Source organism: Rhinoraja longicauda, chromosome 3, assembly GCF_053455715.1.
Source record: "Rhinoraja longicauda isolate Sanriku21f chromosome 3, sRhiLon1.1, whole genome shotgun sequence".
Taxonomy (NCBI): domain Eukaryota; kingdom Metazoa; phylum Chordata; class Chondrichthyes; order Rajiformes; family Arhynchobatidae; genus Rhinoraja; species Rhinoraja longicauda.
This window is the reverse complement of record NC_135955.1, coordinates 2,301,701-2,324,082: the sequence shown is the minus strand read 5'-3', so window position 1 is coordinate 2,324,082 and position 22,382 is coordinate 2,301,701. Positions and strand designations below refer to the sequence as shown.

Genomic DNA, 22,382 nt, shown 5'->3' with positions numbered 1-22,382 from the left:
GTAGCTGCGGCAGCGGCCCCGGGGAGATGGCGGTGGTCGGCGGAGGTCAGCGACAGCGGTCCCGGGGAGGCGGCGGAGGTCGGCTGCGGGCGTTGGTAGCGACCCCGGGGAGACGGCGGTGGTCGGCGGTAGCAGCGGTAGCGGCCCCGGGGAGGCGGCGTCGGTTGGCGGTAGTGGCCCCGGGGAGGCGGCGTCGGTTGGCGGTAGTGGCCCCGGGGAGGCGGCGTCGGTTGGCGGTCGTGGCCCCGGGGAGACGGTGGTGGTCGGCGGTAGCAGCGGTAGCGGCCCCAGGGAGGCGGCGTCGGTTGGCGGTAGTGGCCCCGGGGAGGCGGCGGCGGTTGGCGGTAGTGGCCCCGGGGAGGCGGCGGCGGTTGGCGGTAGTGGCCCCGGGGAGGCGGCGGCGGTTGGCGGTAGTGGCCCTGGGGAGGCGGCGGAGGTCGGCGGCGGGCGGTGGTAGCCTTATATATGCTCACTTTCCATATATGCATTGCTATCTTATCATTTGCAACCAATCAGACCATTGTAATTTCCAAATGGTTGGATAGCAGATGATCGGTGTGTTTCTGTACTTGTATTTTGCTGGGGGTAAGGAAGAGTTTGAGGTTCACCAATCCTCAGGCATGACCTTTACCTTTGCTGATCTTTTTCGTAATCTCACACTGGTCCCTGTCATTTCCAGGCATACAGTTTATTAGAATCATTAATTTAAGAAAGATGTATTATGAACTGTCTGAGCCAGAACCTGATTATACTTTATGAGCAGCAGGGGCAATTGACATCAATTTCCGTTCGTTTGTCAAGAACTGGTAGAAGATTGTTTCTGATAAATGAGTCATGTCGATGCACACTTTCTCTGTCTATGTACATTTATTTTAGTTCAGTATGTCAGAGTTCTGAGAAAAAATGCCAGCAGCTAGTTGATTAGCCTCCACATATCTGCATGGGATTATGAGAAATTGACTAGGTTAATGGGAAAAAAATCAGGACAGACCTTTTTTGTTGTGGATTAATAAAGATTTGTGCATCAGTTTCATGTAATCACTTGAATATATCATGCACACTGCTCAGGAGTTGAGTGGTAAACAATGAACTCATCTCCACTGACAATAATGGAACGTACCTCGATCTAGCAACCTCAGTGGAGCACCCTATTCATGCAGCAATGTATTACAATGCACAGTGAATATAAAGCTCAGACAATACGTAGTTGAACTGCTTAAATGGTGTGCCATTTCTGCCGTATTGCAAGCACATGCTAAGCATCGTAGACTGCAATTTCCTTGTCTTAGCATAGTAGTTTGTTCATTATAGAAATTAATTACTATTACAGAGGAAAGAGTCCTCACAATTGTGCAATGAAGAATGTACTCATTGTGGAGTCTGCAAGATCATGGAGTGGTGAACGCTGAAATGGTGGACACAACATTTCATAAAACTTCATAAGTTCTTGGAGCAGAATTAGGCCATTCGGCTCATCAAGTCTACTGTACAATTCAATCATGGCTGATCTATCCCTCTCAACACAATTCTCCTGCCTTCTCCCCATAACCCCTGACACCAAGTCATTCACCGCCTTAAAAATATCAATTGACTTGGTCTCCACAGCCTTCGGTGGCAATGAATTCCACATTTACATTACATAACTAACATTTACAGTGCATTCAGAAAGTATTCAGACCCCCTTCAATTTTTCCACATTTTGCTATGTTACAGCCTTATTTTAAAATGGATTAAATTCTTCTTTTTAATCATCAATCTGCACACAATACCCATATAACCATATAACCATATAACAATTACAGCACGGAAACAGGCCCGTTCGGCCCTACCAGTCCACGCCGACCACTTTCTCTGACCTAGTCTCATCTACCTGCTCTCAGACCATAACCCTCCAATCCCCTCCCATCCATATACCTATCCAATTTACTCTTAAATAATAAAATCGAGCCTGCCTCCACCACTTCCACCGGAAGCTCATTCCACACAGCCACCACCCTCTGAGTAAAGAAGTTACCCCTCATGTTACCCCTAAACTTTTGTCCCTTAATTCTGAAGTTATGTCCCCTTGTTGGAATCTTCCCCACTCTCAAAGGGAAAAGCCTACCCACGTCAACTCTGTCCGTCCCTCTTAAAATTTAAAAAACCTCTATCAAATCCCCCCTCAACCTTCTACGCTCCAAAGAATAAAGACCCAACCTGTTCAACCTCTCTCTGTAGCTTAAGTGCTGAAACCCAGGCAACATTCTAGTAAATCTCCTCTGTACCCTCTCCATTTTGTCGACATCCTTCCTATAATTTGGCGACCAGAACTGCACACCATACTCCAGATTCGGCCTCACCAATGCTCTGTACAATTTCAACATTACATCCCAACTTCTATATTCGATGCTCTGATTTATAAAGGCAAGCATACCAAACGCCTTCTTCACCACCCTATCCACATGAGATTCCACCTTCAGGGAACAATGCACAGTTATTCCCAGATCCCTCTGTACCACTGCATTCCTCAATTCCCTACCATTTACCCTGTACGTCCTATTTTGATTTGTCCTACCGAAATGCAGCACCTCACACTTATCAGCATTAAACTCCATCTGCCATCTTTCAGCCCACCCTTCCAAAAGGCCTAAGTCTCTCTGTAGACTTTGAAAATCTACTTCATTATTAACTACACCACCTATCTTAGTATCATCTGCATACTTACTAAACCAATTTGCCACACCATCATCCAGATCATTAATGTAAATGACAAACAACAGTGGACCCAACACAGATCCTTGGGGTACTCCACTAGACACTGGCCTCCAACCTGACATATAGTTGTCAACCATTACCCTCTGGTATCTCCCATTCAGCCATTGTTGAATCCATCTTGCAACCTCACTATTAATACCCAACGATTTAACCTTCTTAATCAACCTTCCATGTGGAACCCCATAATAGCATAAACAGGTGTTTAGAAATTTTTGCAAAGTAATTAAAAAGAAATAACTGAAATATTATGTTTACATAAATATTCAGACCCTTTACTCAGTACTTTGTTGAGGCACCTATGGCAACGATTACAGCCTCAAGTCTTCTAGGGTATGACGCTACAAGCTTGGCACACCTGTATTTGGGTAATTTCTCCCATTCTTCTCTGCAGATCCTCTCAAGCTCTGTCAGGTTGGATGGGGAACATCGATGCACAGCTATTTTCAGGTCCCTCCAGAGATGTTCGATCGGGTTTAAGTCCGGGCTCTGGCTGGGCCACTCAAGGACATTCACAGACTTGTCACGAAGCCACTCCTGCGTTGTCTTGGCTGTGTGCTTAGGGTCGTTGCCCTGTTGGAAGGTGAACCTCTGCCCCAGTCTGAGGTCCAGAACGCTCTGGAGCAGGTTTTCATCAAGGATCTCTCTGTATTTTGCTCCGTTCGTCTTTCCCTCGTTCATCGTTCATCTCCCAGTTCCTGCCGCTGAAAAACATCCCCACAGCATGATGCTGCCACCACCATGCTTCACCGTAGGTATGGTATTGGCCAGATGCCTGGTTTCCTCCAGACGTGACGCTTGGCATTCAGGCCAAAGAGTTCAATCTTGGTTTCATCAGACCAGAGAATCTTGTTTCTCATGGTCTGAGAGTCCTTTAGGTGTCTTTTGGCAAACTCCAAGCGGGCTGTCATGTGCATTTTACTGAGGAGTGGCTTCCGTCTGGCCACTCTACCATAAAGGCCTGATTGGTGGAGTGCTGCAGATATAGATATCCTTCTGGAAGGTTCTCCCATCTTCACAGAGGAACTCTGTCAGAGTGACCATCGGGTTCTTGGTCACCTCCCTGACCAAGGCCCATCTCCCCAGATTGCTCAGTTTGGCCGAGCGGCCAGCACTATGAAGAGTCCTGGTGGTTCCAAAGTTCATCCATTTAAGAATGACAGAGGCCACTGTGCTCTTCGCGACCTGCAATACTGCAGAAATTGTTTTATACCCTTCCCCAGATCTGTATCTCGACACAATCGTGTCTTGGAGGTCTAGGGACAATTCCTTCATCTTCATGGCTTGGTTTTTGCTCCGACATGCACTGTCAACTGTGGGACCTTATATGGACAGGTGTGAGCCTTTCCAAATCATGTCCAATCAATTTAATTTACCACTAGTGGACTCCAATCAAGTTGTAGAAACATCTCAAGGATAATCAATGGAAACAGGATGAACCTAAGCTCAATTTTGTGTCATAGCAAAGGGTCTGAATACTTAAGTAGATGTGATATTTCAGTTATTTCTTTTTAATTTGCAAAAATTTCTAAACATCTGTTTTCGCTTCTTCATTCTGGGGTATTGTGTGTAGATTGATGATTAAATTTTTTTTTTTTAATCCATTTTAAAATAAGGCTGTAACGTAACAAAATGTGGAAAAAGTGAAGGGGTGTAAATACTTTCTGAATGCACTGTACAGTTAGTGACATTACCACTTTACTTATGAGCTCCCTTCAAACAAGCCTGCTTTTTTTTTTCTTTAAAAGAGTTTTCACAATCATAGATTCAACATCTCAGTTGGTTTGCATTTCCTTGAAGGCAATTGTTTTGTCACAATGCTGACCTCTGACAGTGCAACGTTTGGCTTGAATTAATAGCTCTTTTTTTTGGTTCGCTGCTCATCTCGCCATCTTTGTCAGGCAATAGAGAGTTGGATAGGGTTCTGGGGGCTAGTGGAATCAAGGGATATGGGGATAAGGCTACTGATTGTGGATGATCAGCCATGATCACGATCAATGGCGGTGCTGGCTCAAAGGGTCAAATGGCCTCCTCCTACACCTATTTTCTATGTTTCCATGTAATACATTTTTTCTATTTATTCAATAGATGTGAGCTTCACAGTCTGAACCAGCATTTAATTGCTCATCCCGATATGCTCTTGAGATGTTGGTGGTGAACTGTCTTGAGATGTAGGTGCATCACAATGCTGTGTTAAGGGGGAAGTTCAGGATTTTGATCCAGGAATTTGAAGGAACGCAATCACAACCACAATCACAATAATACTTTATTAGCCAAGTATGTTTTGCAACATGCGAAGAACTTCATTTGCCATACAATAAAAATAAAAATAACAATAAAAAGCAACAGGACGCACAAAATACATTTTAACATGAACATCCACCACAGTGACATCCATCACATTCCTCACTGTGATGGAAGGCAAAAAAAAGTTCAATCTCCCCCCTCTTTGTCCTCCAGCGGTCGAGGGCCTCTAACCTTCCGTTGACGGGACGATCTTGACTCTCGTAGCCGATGGTTGGCCTTCCTCGTCGGGGCGATCCAGCTCCTGCATCTGGGGGGGGGTGGATCTCAGCTCCCCCGCGCCGGGCGATCTACCCCGGGTCGGGACCAGTCGACGTCGTGCGTCTTTCGGAGCTCCCGACCGGTCTCAACCCGACACTACGAGCTCTGCGATGTTAAGGTCCGCAGGCCGCAGTTGGAGCACCAGGGGTGACATATTTGCAAGTCAGGATATTATCAGGCTTAGAGAGCACCATCCATATGGTGGTGGTGATGTCCCCCGCTTTTTGTCATCCTTTCCCCCTCAAACCACCCCCTCCCCAGGTACTTTCCCTGCAACCTCAGGAGATGCAACACCTGGCCCTATACCTCCTACCTCACATCCATCCAAGGACTCCAGAAGCCCTTCTAGGTGAGATTGAGATTTGCAAGCACCTTCTCTAACTTCATCTACTGTGATTGGTGCTCCCACTATGGCCTTCTTTACATCGCCGGGACCAACCATAGATTCTGCGACCGTTTCGCCCAACACATACTCCTAAAGTATCTCCCGGTTGCTAACTATTTTAACTCCTCTTCCCCTTCCCATACTGACCTTTCTGGCCTGGGCCTCCTCCATTGTTAGATTGAGGCCACACGCAAACTGGAGGAACAGCACCTCATGTTCTTCTCAGGTAGTTTACAACCCAACAGTATGAACACTGAATTCTCCAGTTTTAGATAACGAACCCGCAAACAATTCTCCCATTTCCCCCCCCCCCCTCTCTGTCCTGTAGCCCATCTGGATGTGTACCCATTCTCCTCTTCCCCCCCTCCCTGAAACCTTGCACCTATATTCCTTCCTCTAACTTCACATTTCACTCCGCTTCTCTTATCTCACGACTTCTTTGTCTTCATCTCTGACCTTTGTCCAATTATCAGCCAATCAAGACCCCCTCACCTGTATTCCACCCATCACTTGGCAGACTTTGTCCCACCCTCAACTTTCTTCCAACTTTCTCCCCCCCCAACTAAAACCAATCTGAAGAAGGTTTCCTGACAGGAAAAATCACCTATCCATGTTCTCCAGAGATGCTGCCCGACCCAGTGAGTTACTCCAGCACTTTGTGTCTATTTTTGTAAAGCAGCATCTGCAGTTCCATGTGCTTTTGCAGTCCTAGTCTTTTTAGCTGGCAGAGATGGTGGGTTTGGGTTCTCGTCTCAGACGTCTTGGTGAGTTGCTGCAGTACATCCTATAGAGGATACAGGCTGTTGCTTCTGTGCGTCAGTCATGGTTGTAGACGGGGTGCCTATCGAGCGGGTGTCCTGCGTGGTGTCAATCTTTGTGAGTGCTGTTGGAACTGCCCTTGTCCTCGCAAGTGGAGAGAGTTCCATCACACTCCCAACTCTAGCCTTGGAGATGGTGGACAGGCTTTGGGGATTTGACATGAGTCACTCACACAACATTCCCAGCCTCTCACTTGCTCTTGTGTGTATATGGCTGCTCCACCACCATTTTTGGTCAATGGTAACTCTCAGGGTGTTGATAGTGTGGGATTTAGTGAATGTCAGGGGGGAGGGCTGGATTTTCTCTTGCTAGATACTATCATTGTCTGGCAAATGTCACTTGCCAACTATAAGCCCGGGCCTGGATATTGATCTGGGGTTTACTGCATCTGGATGTGACGGCTTCATTATCTAAGGAGTGTTGAATGGTGCTATCATTGTGCAAACATCAGTGAACATCCCAACCTCCGACCTGACCATTGAAGGAAGGTCATTGATGGAGCAGCTGAAGATGATTGGTCCTCGCACATGACGCCGAGGATCTCCAGCTGAGATGTCCTGTGGCTGAGATGATTGACTTCCAACTAAGTTGAGACTGAAGGCTGATAAATCCCCAGGGCCTGATAGTCTGTATCCCAGGGTACTCAAGGAGGTGGCGCAAGAAATCGTGGACGCATTGGTGATCACTTTCCAATGTTCAATGGATTCAGGATCAGTTCCTGTGGATTGGAGGGTAGCTAAAGATTTCCCACTTTTCAAGAAAGGAGCGAGAGAGAAAACGGGGAATTACAAACCAGTTAGCCTGACTTCGGTGGTGGGAAAGATGCTGGAGTCTATTAAAGAGGTAATAACAGTGCATTTGGATAGCGGTAAAAGGATTGGTCCAAGTCAACATGGATTTATGAAGGGGAAATCATGCTTGACTAATCTTCTGGAATTTTTTGAGGATGTGACAAGTAAAATGGATGAAGGAGAGCCAGAGGATGTAGTGTATGTAGACTTTCAGAAAGCCTTTGATAAGGTTAGTGAGCAAAATTAGAGCACATGGTATTGGGGTTAGGGTATTGACATGGATAGAGAATTGGTTTGCAGACAGGAAGCAAAGAGTAGGAATAAACGGGCTCTTTTCAGAATGGCAGTTAGTGGCGAGTGGAGTGCCGCAAGGCTCGGTGCTGGGCCGCAACTATTTACAATATATATTAATGATTTCGATGACAAAATGCTGGAGTAACTCAGCAGGTCAGGCAGCATCTCAGGAGAGAAGGAATGGATGACGTTTCAGGTCGATACCCTTCTTCAGACTGATGTCAGGGGGGCGGGACAAAGGAAGAATATAGGTGGAGACAGGAAGATAGAGGGAGATCTGGGAAGGGGGAGGGGAAGAGAGGGACAGAGGAACTATCTAAAGTTGGAGAAGTCAATGTTCATACTGCTGGGCTGCAAGCTGCCCAAGCGAAATATGAGGTGCTGTTCCTCCAATTTCCGGTGGGCCTCACTATGGCTTTGGAGGAGACCCATGACAGAAAGGTCAGACTGGAAGTGGGTGGGGCAGTTGAAGTGCTCAGCCACCGGGAGATCAGCTTGGTTAAGGCGGACTGAGCGAAGGTGTTGAGCGAAACGATCGCCGAGCCTGCGTTTGGTTTCGCCGATGTAAATAAGTTGACATCTGGAGCAGCGGATGCAATAGATGAGGTTGGAGGAGGTGCAGGGGAACCTCTGTCTCACCTGGGAAGACTGTTTGTGTCCTTGGATGGAGTTGAGGGGGGAGGTAAAGGGACAGGTGTTGCATCTCCTGCGGTTGCAGGGGAAAGTGCCCGGGGATGGGGTGGTTTGGGTAGGAAGGGACGAGAGGACCAGGGAGTTACGGAGGGAGCGGTCTCTGCGGAACGCAGAAAGGGGAGGGGATGGGAAGATGTGGCCAGTGGTGGGATCCCGTTGTAGGTGACGGAAATGTTGACGGATGATTTGTTGGATACGCTGGCTGGTGGGGTGGAAGGGGGATTCTGTTCTTGTTACGAATGGGGGGAGGGGGAGCAAGAGCGGAGCTGCGGGATGTAGAAGAGACCCTAGTGAGAGCCTCATCTATAATGGAAGAGGGGAAGCCCCGTTTCCTGAAGAATGAGGACGTCTCTGATGCCCTAGTGAGAAACACCTCATCCCGGGCGCAGATGCGGCGTAGACGGAGGAATTGGGAGTAGGGGATAGACTTTTTGCAGGAGACAGCGTGAGAAGAAGTGTAGTCCAGATAGCTATGCGAGTCAGTGGGTTTATAGTAGATGTCAGTCACTAGTCTGTCTCCTGTGGTGGAGATGGTGAGGTCCAGAAACGTTAGGGAGATGTCGGAGATAGTCCAGGTATATTTAAGGGCAGGATGGAAATTGGAAGTGAAGTGTATGAAGTCAGTGAGTTCTGCATGGGTACAAGAGGTAGCACCAATGCAGTCGTCGATGTAGCGGAGGTAGAGTTCTGGGATGGGGCCAGTGTACGTCCTGAACAGGGATTGTTCGACGTACCCGACAAAGAGCCTGCAGCCCAGCAGTATGAACATTGACTTCTCCAACTTTAGATAGTTCCTTTGTCCCTCTCTTCCCCTCCCCTTCCCAGTTCTCCCTCTATCTTCCTCTCTCCACCTATATCCTTTGTCCCACCCCCCTGACATCAGTCTGAAGAAGGGTCTCGACCCGAAACGTCACCCATTCCTTCTCTCCAGAGATGCTGCCTGTCCCGCTGAGTTACTCCAACATTTTGTGTCGAGCAAGATCATGCAGATAAGTCAATGAAGGTTAACATAGGCCTATTTTGGCTTATAGGCTTATTTTGTGAAATAAATACCTTCGATTTGTACCAGCATCTGCAGTTATTTTCTTACACCTTCTCTCCTGAGATGCTGCCTGACCTGCTGAGTTACTCCAGCATTTTGTGAATAAATACCTTCGATTTGTACCAGCATCTGCTGTTTTTTTCTTACACTTAATGATTTGGATGATGGAATTAGAAGTAACACTAGCAGGTTTGCGGATGACACAAAGCTGGGTGGCAGTGTGAACTGCGAAGAGGATGTTAGGAGGTTGCAAGGTGACATGGACAGGTTGAGTGAGTGGGCAGATGCATGGCAGATGCAGTATAATGTAGATAAATGTGAGGTTATCCACTTTGGCAGCCAAAATAAGGAGGCAGATTATTATCTCAATGGTGTCAGATTAGGTAATGGGGAAGTGCAAAGAGACCTTGGTATCCTTGTACACCATTCACTGAAGGTAAGCGTGCAGGTACAGTAGGCAGTGAAGAAAGCTGGCCTTCATAATGAGAGGATTTGGGTACAGGAGCAAAGAAGTCCTTCTGCAGTTGTATTGGGCCCTGGTGAGACCACATCTGGAGTATTGTGTGCAGTTTTGGTCTCCTAATTTGAGGAAGGACGTCCTTGCTATTGAGGCAGTGCAGCGTAGGTTCACGAGGTTAATCCCTGGGATGAAGGGACTGTAATATGAGGAAAGATTCGAAAGACTAGGCTTGTATTCACTGGAGTTTAGAAGGATGAGAGGGGATCTTATAGAGACATATAAAATAATAAAAGGACTGGACAAGCTAGGTGCAGGAAAAATGCTCCCAATGTTGGGGAGTCCAGAACCAGGGGCCACAGTCTAAGAATAAAGGGGAGGCCATTTAAAACTGAGGTGAGAAGAAACTTTTTCACCCAGAGAGTTGTGAATTGGTGGAATTCTCTGCCACAGAAGGCAGTGGAGGCCAATTCACTGGATGAATTTAAAAGAGAGTTAGATAGAGCTCTAGGGGCTAGTGGAATCAAGGGATATGGGGAGAAGGCAGGCACAGGTTACTGATTGTGGATGATCAGTATGATCACAATGAATGGCAGTGCTGGCTCGAAGGGCCAAATGGCCTCCTCCTGCACCTATTTTCTGTTTCTATGTAACACAACCATCTTCCTTTGTGCTGGGCATGATTGAAACCAGTGGAAGGTTTCCCTTCCATTCCCATTGACTGGGTAGCCTGGGCTTCTCAATACCATTCGCAATCAAAAGCTGCCTTGATGTCAAGGGCAGTTCTTCTCACCTCACCGCTGGAGTTCACCTCTTCTGTCCATGTTTGGACCAAGGCTGCAATATGGTCAGGAATTGAGTGACTTTGGATTTGTGTAAATTGGGCTTCTGTAAGCAGATTATCCCGGAGCAAAAGCTGCTTAATAGCACCATCGTTCATCCCTTCCTTCACTTTGCCCATTGAGAGGAGACTAATGGGGCAGTAAATGGGCAATTTGGATTTGTCCTGCTTCTTGTAGACATGATATACTTGGACAATTTTCCACATCATTGAGTGATGCCAGCGTTGTGGATGTACCAGAATAGTTTAGGCGCAGCAGGTTCTGGAGCACAGATTGTTAAAAGGGAGGTGACACATTACCTTGCTGTGCAATGTCTCAATCACTCCGTTACTTCAAAAATAGACAATAATAGGGTGTAGTAACTCAGCGCGGCAGGCAGCATCTCTGGAGGGAAGGAATGGGTGATGTTTCTTCAGAGTTTTCTTGATCCGAAACGTCACCCATTCCTTCTCTCCAGAGATGCTGCCGGTCCCACTGAGTTACCGAGTTTTGTGTCTATCTTCGGTGTGAACCAGCATCTGCACTTCCTTCCTACGCATCCCGTTGCATGTACTGGGATTTATTGGATGATATTGCAGTGATCACTGAATGAAAGCAGAGGTACAAATGTTGAAGAGGTTAGAACTAGTGTAGACTGGATGAGCCAAATGTTCTCCTGCTGTGTTGTAACAATTCTACACATTTAAGATTTAACAGAAATTTACTCAGACCAATGTCCATTTCCACTTTATGTGTAACCTCCTGTTTTATGAAAGAGTAAATTAGTACAAAGTTAATACTTTTGCCAGAAATCCATTGTGCAGTCAATCTTTCATGGGGAAACAATCATGGTCAGTCCCAGGCACGTGGGATAAACCCAGAATGCCAACTTGGTCAGCATGGACAAAGTGGGCCGAAGGGCCTGTGAGTCTATTTGAGGTTTGTTCATTTTGGGGGTGACTTTATACTCACAGCTGAGCGACCTATATGTGCTTCGTGTTTCTTAAACTTAGACTTGTCACCCTGAATCCACTTTCAAATACTTCATTGATCTCGCACCAAAGCAGTTGTTCATAATGTTTAAGTGCAATATATTTAGCTCAAGCAGATTATCATCAACCAGTGTGTACACAGGTTCTATGTCTATTCATAACTAGGATATATAATGTCAAGCCAGTGTTACCAGTAAACATTTCATTTACTTGTCCTAGAAAATAGCTGAAATTCAGGGGAAAAACAGTCTCCTGGAAATTCAACTGGAGGAAGCCAATCGTTTGGTGAAACTGACACAGACTAAAGAAAACTGTTGGAAAGAAGGTAACTAGGTGTGATGGAAATGCTTCATTTATTTGCAATCTTTGGTTCAATTTTCCCTCAAGCATCTTTATTGAATAATTCCTTCATGACCTTTACAACAAAACCCATCTGATTCTCTCATTCCGGGGCGGTGCAGCGGTAGAGTTTTTGCTTTACAGCACCAGAGACCCATATTCAATCTTGACCTCGGGTGCTGTCTATGTCAGTTCGCACGTTCTCCCTGTGACTGTGTGGGTTTTCTCCGGGTGCTTCAGTTTCCTCCCCCATCCCAAAGATGTATGGGTTTGAAGATTAATTGGCTTCTGTAAATCACCCCTGGTGTGTAGGATGCGAAACTAGGATAACATAGAACTAGTGTACGGGCGAGGTCGTGTTGGGCCAATAGGCCTCTTTCCATGCTGTATTTCTAAAATAAACTAAACTAAACTGATAAAAGGTAACACAGTTTGAATCCTAAATATCGGATGTATGTGAGATAAACCAATCTGATAACTTCAGTCACAAACGTGAAAAGGTTAGCTTAGAATGGTAAAACATAAAATGTTCCAGTATTCAATAAAAATGATTTTATATACCACACAGCAATTTATGTGATGGGAGAGGCATTTTAAAATGTGGTGCTGAGTAGGTCAGTGTGAATTGCTATTATTATCCTAAATACATTGTGTCGCCTTCTTGAAAAATTGAATCAGCGATAAGCCCTCTCTGAATACATTGTTGCTCTCTATCCATAATCACTCTTTTCCCTGCTGAAACCCAACGTTTTGTCCAGTTCCAGAAAAAAAGCGGTATCCTAATTCAATTCTACCGCACTTTCAAAATCTCAGTTGTAGAATCTTTGGGCCTGCAACTTTGCATTTAACATGAAATGTCTGCCCATCCATGTGCTTGGTATAAGTGTAAATTGCCCTTAGTGTGTGAAGGATAATGTTAATGTGCGGGGATCGCTGGTTGGTGCTAACCCGGTGGGCCGAAGAGCCTGTTGCCGCGCTGTATCTCAATACCCCAAACTACTTCTGGCACCAGTTTTTCAGCCCACCTCAAGAATTATTAGCACTCATTATTGTTTTAACTAAATACCTGTCCAAATGTGTTTTAAAAGAATTTTGGAAGTACTCAGCTGGTCAGACAGCATCTGTGGAGGAAAATGGGCAGGTGAAGTTTCAAATCAGAGGTCCTGACCCGAAATGTCATTTGTTCATTTCCCTCCACAGACGCTGCCTGATCCTCTTGAGTACCTTCAGAACTTTGTTTTTGCTCAATGTTACAGTATCTGCAGTCACTTTGTTCACAGAAAGTTTATTTTTCAAATCCATGTTGTTCCCTGCCTTGGGTTTATTTGACAAAACAAGTGGGGAGAGCTTTTTTCTTAATTTAATTCCTATGATAGTTGCTCTAAGAATGTTTGATGGGACATTGTAAAGAAAGTTTATCTAATCCATGTTGCAGCAGCGCTGGGATTTATAGATGGTAGGTTTGGGAAGAAATTTTATTTGTGTTGTATGTGAGACTAGACCAAGTGGACCCATTGGGCCCATTCCTTATAGAGGGGGGACAGGGAAGGAGAGAGGGTGTCACTCACCTCAGTCCCGTGGCGCCAGGGCTGCAGCCAGAGCGAGCCGTGGACCCAAAGCCTTCCTGTATTGGTGTAGGACCCTCACCCCCCTACTCAATCCCCCTTATCCCCCCCTCCTCCCCCACTCACGCACTCCACCCCCCTACCCCACCCCCATTCCCCTCCCCCCACTCCCCCTCCCACACCCTCACTTCCCCCTCCCCCCACCCCCACTCCCCTCCCACACACCCCCACTCCCATCCCTTCACTCCCCCATCCCCCTCCCCTCCCCCCCTCTCCCCCACTCACCCATCGCCCTCCACTCCCCCCCTCCACTCCCCTCCTCCACCCCACACCCCACCCCCACTCCCCACTTCCACTACCCCCACCCCCCTCCCGTCCCTCAACCCGGGCATCAGTCTGACCCCCCACATCGCACTCCCCTGCAAGAGATTAATATATATTGAAAGAGATACAGTATAACATTTAATATTCTTACATTATTATATTTAAAGTATTATAATTGTTATATTATACTATATTATTACCCTGTGTGTGTGTGCGTGTATGTTTGTGCGTGCGGTGGGGTTATAGTCCGATGATTGTCCGGTGCGCTGGGGTGGGGGGGGGGGGGAGAGCTGGGACTACACCTCCCAGCGGGCAGCGCGGCGGAGGGAGGCGCGCACAAGATGGTGGAGCGGGAGGAGGAGGAGAAGGAGAGCGGCCGCCATTTTTGTTGGAGTTGTCGAAGCGGACGCTGGAGGAGAGGCAGGAGGAGGAGAAGAGGCTGTCCACTGGGGGTTGTAGTCCGGTGATGGTCTGGGGCACTGTGCCCAGGCGGGAGCAGGGACTCGACGACACCGTCAGTTGAAGCGGGTGCTGGAGGAGACGGAGGTAAACGATGAGACGACGGGGATGACGACTACCTGCCTCCTGCTTGGAATCTCAACCGGGGCTGGGTGCGGGCGAGGGGGGAGAGGAAAGGGGAGAGGGAGCGATTCACCCCGGCCCCGGGCGGCCATCGCAGTAGCCAGCAGCTGGAGAACGGCCGTCCTGCCAGCGTCCATCCTCTTTGGGGGAAGGGCAGGTGCAAGGCATGCCGGGATGGGCGGCGGTCCTCCCGCTGGTTCTCCGGGGGTGGGGGGGGGGGGGAGCGCATTTGTTAAAGTCAGTTTATTGGCCGTGACTCCCTGGCCCCCCTCCCTCATTGGCTGGCACTCGTGCAGGTCCCATCGTGACGTCACACGCTGAAGATCATCATGAAATCAGCTTAAAAGGTCATTTTTAAACTTTAAAATCTCTCTAACTTCAAAAATATAACACCAATTTCAATGAAACTTGTTTTAATGGGTCCCCAGGACAATGGTGAGTAAGGTGGGCCAAAGGATAGGTCGCGCTATCGTGTACCGTTTTGGCTGTGTGGAGGGCATGGTAAACACATAAACACATAAACATATACACACAAACAAACCAAGAGTTTTACAGACAGACAGACAGACAGACAGACAGACTGACTGTTGCAAGCAGATCTGTTAGTGACAGAAGTTGAGACGTGTCAGAAGGATACATTTTACAGGATATAGATAAGTTAATGAGGGAGAAAAGAATAGAAGGATTAAATTGAGAGAGTTTTATGTGGAGGACAGGCATCGCATGGGCTGTTCACTATGCTCTAAGCAATTAGCAACACTCAGTCTTCACCCTGGTACCATTAAAATAATTACCAAAAGAGTAAAAAGGAACAGAAAAATAATTGTCATGTGGTGAAGAGACAGTTTTAATCAGACAGAACAGTAAAGCTATTAAATGCACTTTACCCCAATGATCTGAGCCAATTTTTGTAAATTGCTTTGAGGCTTGTACTTGAAGGAGTGTACAATCTGTCCTGATTAGAAAATGCTAACCCTGGAACATCTTGTTTTTCATAAATTGTTTTAAGACAGTCTAGCTAGAGCAGACCTTGTTTGCAGGTGTGAACCTCCATACAGCTAACTATCCAACTGAGATATTATAAAATAAAGAGCCAGAATTAACCAGAAAGAGCCAGAGCTTGGATAGAGTGGATGCAGAGAGGATGTTTCCACTAATGGGAGAGTCCAGGACCAGAGGGCAGAGCCTCAGAATAAAAGGACGTACCTTTGGAAAGGAGATGAGGAGGAATTTCTTTAGTCAGAGGGTGGTGAATCTGTGGAATTGATTGCCACACACATTGGGTATTTAAGGCAGTGATTGACAGATTCTTGATTAATATGGGTGTCAAGGTTTATGGGGAGAAGGCAGGAGAATAGGTTGAGGGGGAAAGATAGATCAGCCATGATTGAATGGCGGATTAGACGATGGGCCGAATGGCCCAATTCTTCTTTATGACTTATAAACAACAAAGTATTAACATCTGAAGAAAGAAGAGCTAGGATGCTCAATGCGGATAATACTCAGCAGGTCAAATGACATCTGGAAGAAACGGAGCTAACATTTCCAGTCAACTACTTTTCATCAAAGCTGGAGAGGTTAAAGACAAGCATTTTTTAAAGTTGAGGATGTGTGGTGGTTGGGAGAATGGAGGATTTGTGGAGAGAAATGGGGTGTGCAGGTGTGTGATGGAAACAAAGGGAATGTATAATACAGATGAGTGAACTCTACAAAAGGCAGTGGAATGATCAGTATGATCAATACTTACAAGCCTCTAAAAGTACCTGCCCATGCAACCGCAGGAGATGCAACAGCTGTACTTTTACTCCAATAATCCAAGGACCGTAATGCTCTTCCTGAGTGTAGAAATAGTTCTCTTTCACTTCTTCATACTGTGTTCATCATTCACACTGTGGAGACCTACATTTGATTACCTACTTTGGAGGAACCAAATGTAGAGTGGGTGACTGCTTTGAAAATCACCCCTGTTATCCACAATAAATTTCTCCTTAGAGGGTCACACACACAAACTCATCCATGCTGACCAAGCTGCCCCATCTACGCTAGTCCCATTTGCCCGTGCTTGGTCCATATCACCTGAAAGCTTTCCTAACAATGTCTCTATCCAAATGTCTTTTAAGTGTTGTTATAGTACCTGCCTCAACTACCTCCTCTGGCAGCGCGTTCCATACACCCATCATCCTCTGTGAAAAGATTGCCCCCTTTCCCCTCTCACCTTAAACCTATGTCCTCTGGTTCTTGAATCCTCAACTCTGAAGAAAATACTCTGTGCATTCATCCTACCTATCCATTCCCTCTCTCCTAGATGCTGCCTGACCTGCTGAGTTACTCCAGCATTTTGTGCTACCTATTCATGATTTTGTGCCCCTCAGCCTACCGCACTCCAAGGAACATTAACACTATCCAACCTCGCCCTGCAGCTCAAGCCTTTAATTCCTAGCAACATCCACGTAAATCTTCCCTGCACTCAGTGGCATTGATCTCAGTTCTAGATGGCATACCCTGTATCCTGAGGCCATGGGTGGTGTACTGTGCAGTCATCCTCCCCGCTTCTGGTCTGTTGGTATTGTAAGAATTTTGTAGGTTTCCTCTCATTCTTCTGTACTGCGGTGAATGTAAGCCTAAACAATCCAATCTCTCCCCGTATGGCAGTCCTGCCTTCACAGCAATCAGTCGAGTAAACCTTTGTTGCAACCTCCATGACAAGAACGTACTTACTTCCTCATGAGGAGGGAAACACTGCACACTGGACTCCAACTGGGCTTTCACCAAAGCCCTCTACACTGTGGCAAGATGTGCTTGTTCCTGTACTCAAATCCTCTTTCAATCATGGGACCTCATCTTGGGGAGCAGGTTAGTGCAAGTGACTGGGGTGACAGTGGGGAGCACCTCGAGACTAGTGACCATAATTCTGTTAATTTTAAAGTAGTTATGGAGAAAGAAGGTCCTAAATTGGGACAAGGCTAATTTTGGAGCCATTAGGTGGAACTATCAAAGAATTGGGTGAAACTATTTGCAGGTAAAGGGACGTTTAGCAAGTGGGAGGCTTTTAAAAGTGCAATGTCAAGAGTTCAGGGACAGTTTATTGCCGTTGAGGGTGAAAGGCAAGGGAACCCAGTTTAAAGAGAGATATCGAGGCTCCAGCCAGGAATAAGAAAGAGGCATATGAAAGAGGGTATGGGAGGAGTTGGCTGCGCCTAACGGCTGCGGCTCTCTGGCAGTCTGTTGTCTTTTTTTCTTTTTTTTGTTGTTGGTTGTGTCGGTGTTGGGATGGTTTTTGTTTCTGTTTTTGGCTGTGTATGTGTGGTGGGGGTGTGGGGTGTGGGGGGGTGGGGTGGGGCGGGGGGAAACCTTTCTTTTATTAGGTCTCTTCCCCGGGGCACAGCTCGCCCGCGGGGCCTTCCATCACCCGGCGCGGCTCGGCTGCGGGACTTAACATCGCCGGCGCAGCTCGGCCGCGGGACGTTTCAGTGCCCGGTGCGGCTCGGCCGCTGGACTTAACATCGCCAGCGCGGCTCGGCCGCGGGACGTTTCAGTGCCCGGTGCGGCTCGGCCGCGGGACGTTTCGGTGCCCGGCACGGCTTGGCCGCTGGACTTAACATCGCCAGCGCGGCTCGGCCGCGGGACGTTTCAGTGCCGCTGGCCGCTGGACTTAACATCGCCCGGTGCAGCTCGGCCGCGGGACGTTTCGGTGCCCGGTGCGGCTCGGCCGCGGGACGTTTCAGTGCCCGGTGCGGCTCGGCCGCTGGACTTAACATCGCCCGGTGCGGCTCGGCCGCGGGACGTTTCAGTGCCCGTTGCGGCTCGGCTGCGGGACGTTTCAGTGCCCGGCGCGGCTCGGCTGCGGGACTTAACATCGCCCGGTGTGGCTCGGCCGCGGGACGTTTCGGTGCCCGGCACGGCTTGGCCGCTGGACTTAACATCGCCAGCGCGGCTCGGCCGCGGGACGTTTCAGTGCCCGGTGCGGCTCGGCCGCTGGACTTAACATCGCCCGGTGCAGCTCGGCCGCGGGACGTTTCGGTGCCCGGTGCGGCTCGGCCGCGGGACGTTTCAGTGCCCGGTGCGGCTCGGCCGCTGGACTTAACATCGCCCGGTGCGGCTCGGCCGCGGGACGTTTCAGTGCCCGTTGCGGCTCGGCTGCAGGACGTTTCAGTGCCCGGCGCGGCTCGGCTGCGGGACTTAACATCGCCCGGTGTGGCTCGGCCGCGGGACGTTTCGGTGCCCGGTGCGGCTCGGCCGTGGGACGTTTCGGTGCCCGGTGCGGCTCGGCCGCTGGACTTAACATCGCCCGGTGCGGCCGCGGGACGTTTCGGTGCCCGGGGCGGCTCGGCCGCGGGGCCTTGCATCCTCTTGCGGGGGCTGTGCGTGTCGTTTGCCTCGGTAGGGGTCGAGCTGTCTGTCCGTGGGTGCGGGGGGAAGAGAGGGGAAGTTTTGTTGCCTCCATCACAGTGAGGGGGTGTTTGGAGTCACTGTGATGGATGTTTGTGTTGGGGTCGGGTGTCCTGTGTTTTTTTTCTTTTTGCTGTGTTTTGTGACTGCTGAAATTTCGTTCAGTGTTGTGCCGAATGACAATAAAGTGTTGTTATGTTATGTTATGTTATGTCAGATTTAGGCAGTTACACTTAATCAGAAATCAGGAGGGTAAAAAGAGGGCATGAGATGGCAGTCAAGGTATAGGAAACCCCCAACAGATTCTGCAGGTATATTAAGAATAAAGGGGTCGCTTGAGAGTGAACAGGTCCCCTTAAAGATTGCCATAGCCATCTACATGTAGAGCGATAGGAGATGGGAAAGAATTTAAATCAATATTTCATCAGTTTATACTGGAGAAAATCACAAAAGCTGAGGAACAGAGGTAAATGAGTTGTTATGTCTTGGACCACATACGAATAATCAAAGTGGAGGTATTGGTGGTCTTAAAGGGCATTAAGGTGGATACCTAACTGTCGGAGGTCTGACCAACTGTCCGATCAAGCGCATCTTCAGTCTTACGGGATGTCGGGGACGAAATGCAGAGATATTTGCTTCACCAATAGCCACAGGCAAGGTTGCAGAAGACTGGAGAGGGCTAACGTTGCACCGTTATTTAAGAAGGGCAGTAAGGAGAAGTCAAGGACAGACTGGCGAGCCTGACATCAGTGGTAAGTCACTGGAGGACATTCTGAGGGAGTCAGCATTTGGATAGACAAGGACAGTGAAGAGAGCTAATGGCATGTTGGCCTTCATAATGAGAGGATTTGAGTATAGGAGTAGAGGTCCTTCTGCAGTTGTACAGGGACTTGGTGAAATCACATCTGGAGTATTGTGTGCAGTTTTGGTTCTCCTAATTTGAGGAAGGATGTCCTTGCTATTGAGGCAGTGCAGCATAGGATTAGAAGGTTAATCCCAGTGATGGTGGGACTGTCATATAAGGAAAGATTGGAAAGACTGGGCTTGTATTCACTGGAGTTTCGAAGGAGGAGAGGGGATCTTATAGAGACGTATAGAATTATAAAAGGACTGGACAAGCTAGATGCAGGAAAAATGTTCCCAATGTTGGGTGAGTCCAGAACCAGGGCCCACAGTCTAAGAATGAAGGGGAGGCCATTTAAAACCGAGGTGAGAAGAATTTGTTTTCACCCAGAGAGTTGTGAATTTGTGGAATTCTCTGCCACAGAGGGCAGTGGAGGCCAATTCACTGGATGAATTTAAAAGAGAGTTAGATAGAGCTCTGGGGGCTAGTGGAATCAAGGGATATGGGGAGAAGGCAGGCACGGGTTACTGATTGTGGATGATCAGCCATGATCACAATGAATCATGAGGCTGGCTCGAAGGGCCAAATGGCCCTTGTTTCTATGACTAATTAGTGATAGTATACCTTCATGTGCAGGAAATCATGTCTCACAAATCTGTTGAAGTTTTTTGAAGAGATAACCATAAGGGTTGATGAGGGCTGGGTGGACGTTGTCTCTGTGGACTTTAGCAAGGCCTTTGACATAATCGCATGGAGGGCTAGCCAATTGTTTGTACAATTGGTTTAACAATAGGAAGCAGAGGGTGACAGTAGAAGTTTGTTTCTCTGACTGGAGGCTTGTGACTTGTGGTGTGCCACAGGGACCAGTGCTGGGTTCCGTGGTTCGTCAGTTATACAAATAATTTGGATGAGAAAGTACACGGCATGGTTAGTGAATTTGCAGATGACATACTTGCCTGGACTAAAGTCCATCTACAATTTCTCCTCCTCCCCCACGTGTAGGATTGATCTATAGCCTGCTGCACCCTTTGACAGCCTTCCCCACTGTCGGCATATTTTGGTGTCATCTGCAAACCTACTCACCAACAAACAACTGAGGTCCTCATGCTGATCCCTGCAGAATATCGCTAGTTACAAACCTTGAGCCAAGAAAACATACTTTCACCACTACCTGCTTCTCACAGCCCGACTACGAGGGACTTTATCGAATGCTCTACCAAAATCCACATGGACAGTATCCTCTGCATTATCCTAATTGTTCAACTTCGTCACCTCCCCAAAAAATGTAAGACAATGATATAATTGTGATAAAATAAGCAAATGTCTTTTGTACATTTTTTTTTAAGTAACAACCAAATACATTCCTCAGCTTTGCAATTTAGCTTCCTCATTCCCTCTTGTTACTGTAATTGTCAGCTATGTGACTTTTATCATGAAGAGTAGTTTAGTTGAATGAGTGGGGAATGGAGAGGCTGAGCACTATATTTGGTTCTATGAATTGATCGATTGGCCTGAGTGGTTGGATATGTGGGCAACCAGCCTCAAGTGGAAAGAGTCTCGACCCGAAACGTCACCCATTCCTTCTCTCCCGAGATGCTGCCTGACCTGCTGAGTTACTCCAGCATTTTGTGAATAAATCAAGTGGAAAGAGTACGTCTTGAGAGCGATCGTAAAGAAGCTGGAAAACAAGCTACAAAAATTAGAAATAATACTCGTTAATAAGTACCAGCGGTTAAAGACCAGCAATAGAACCTTGCAGTATTATAAAAGACACGAAGAAGTATAAAATGTCTGAATTCATGCAGACTGTGAATCATCTCATTAAAAAGCACGATTTAAATCGATCGATGTGATCAGTATTTAAACCTGGAAGTTCCCCAAAATGCAAACGGCTACATGGAATTTTCGACTGACAGCAGGTAGACCCAAAAAGCTGCAGTTACTCAGCGGGACAGGCAGCATCTCTGGAGAGAAGGAATGGGTGACGTTTCAGGTCGAGACCCTTCTTCAGACTGAGAGTCACGAGAAAGGGAAACGAGAGAGATAGACGATGATGTAGAGGGATTTAGAACAATGAATGAAAGATATGCAAAAATGTAACGATGATAAAGGAAACAGGGCAGTGATAGCTGTTTGTTGGGTGAGAACGAGAAGCTAGAGGTTACTTGAAGGTAGAGAAATCAATATTCATACCACTGGGTTGTAAGCGGCCCAAGCAAAATATGAGATGCTGTTCCGCTGATGGACAAGTTTTTAGATTCAGATTTTTTAGATTTAGAGATACAGCACGGAAACAGGCCCTTCGGCCCACCGAGTCCGCGCCGCCCAGCGATCCCCGCACATTAACACTATCCTACACACATTAGGGACAATTTCTACCCAGTCAATTAACCTATAAACCTGTAAGTCTTTGGAGTGTGGGAGGAAACCGAAGATCTCGGAGAAAACCCACGCAGGTCATGGGGAGAACGTACAAACTCCGTACAGACGGCGCCCGTAGTCAGGATTGAACCTGAGTCTCAGGCGCTGAATTCGCTGTAAGGCAGCAATTCTACCGCTGCACCACCGTGCCGCCAGGCGCCGTCTGTACGGAGTTCAAGTGGTTGATTGGCTGCGTTCTTCTGTTACTGCTTTAATAACTGACCACTGGTTATTACAGGGTTAGTTGGTCTCAGCAAGTGCAATCATCATAGAATTACGGTAGTTTCAGTATCTCTCAGACATCCATT

At 47.5% G+C, this 22,382-nt stretch overlaps 1 protein-coding gene across 1 annotated transcript in view; it reads left to right on the top strand.

Moving 5' to 3' along the window:
• ccdc152 (coiled-coil domain containing 152) overlaps nucleotides 1-22,382 on the top strand; it is a 79,225-nt gene that overhangs the window by 5,743 nt on the left and 51,100 nt on the right. The window contains exon 2 of the mRNA XM_078431049.1: nucleotides 11,830-11,935. Within this exon, the coding sequence (XP_078287175.1) occupies nucleotides 11,830-11,935 (106 nt within the window). The remainder of the gene's footprint in view (nucleotides 1-11,829; nucleotides 11,936-22,382) is intronic.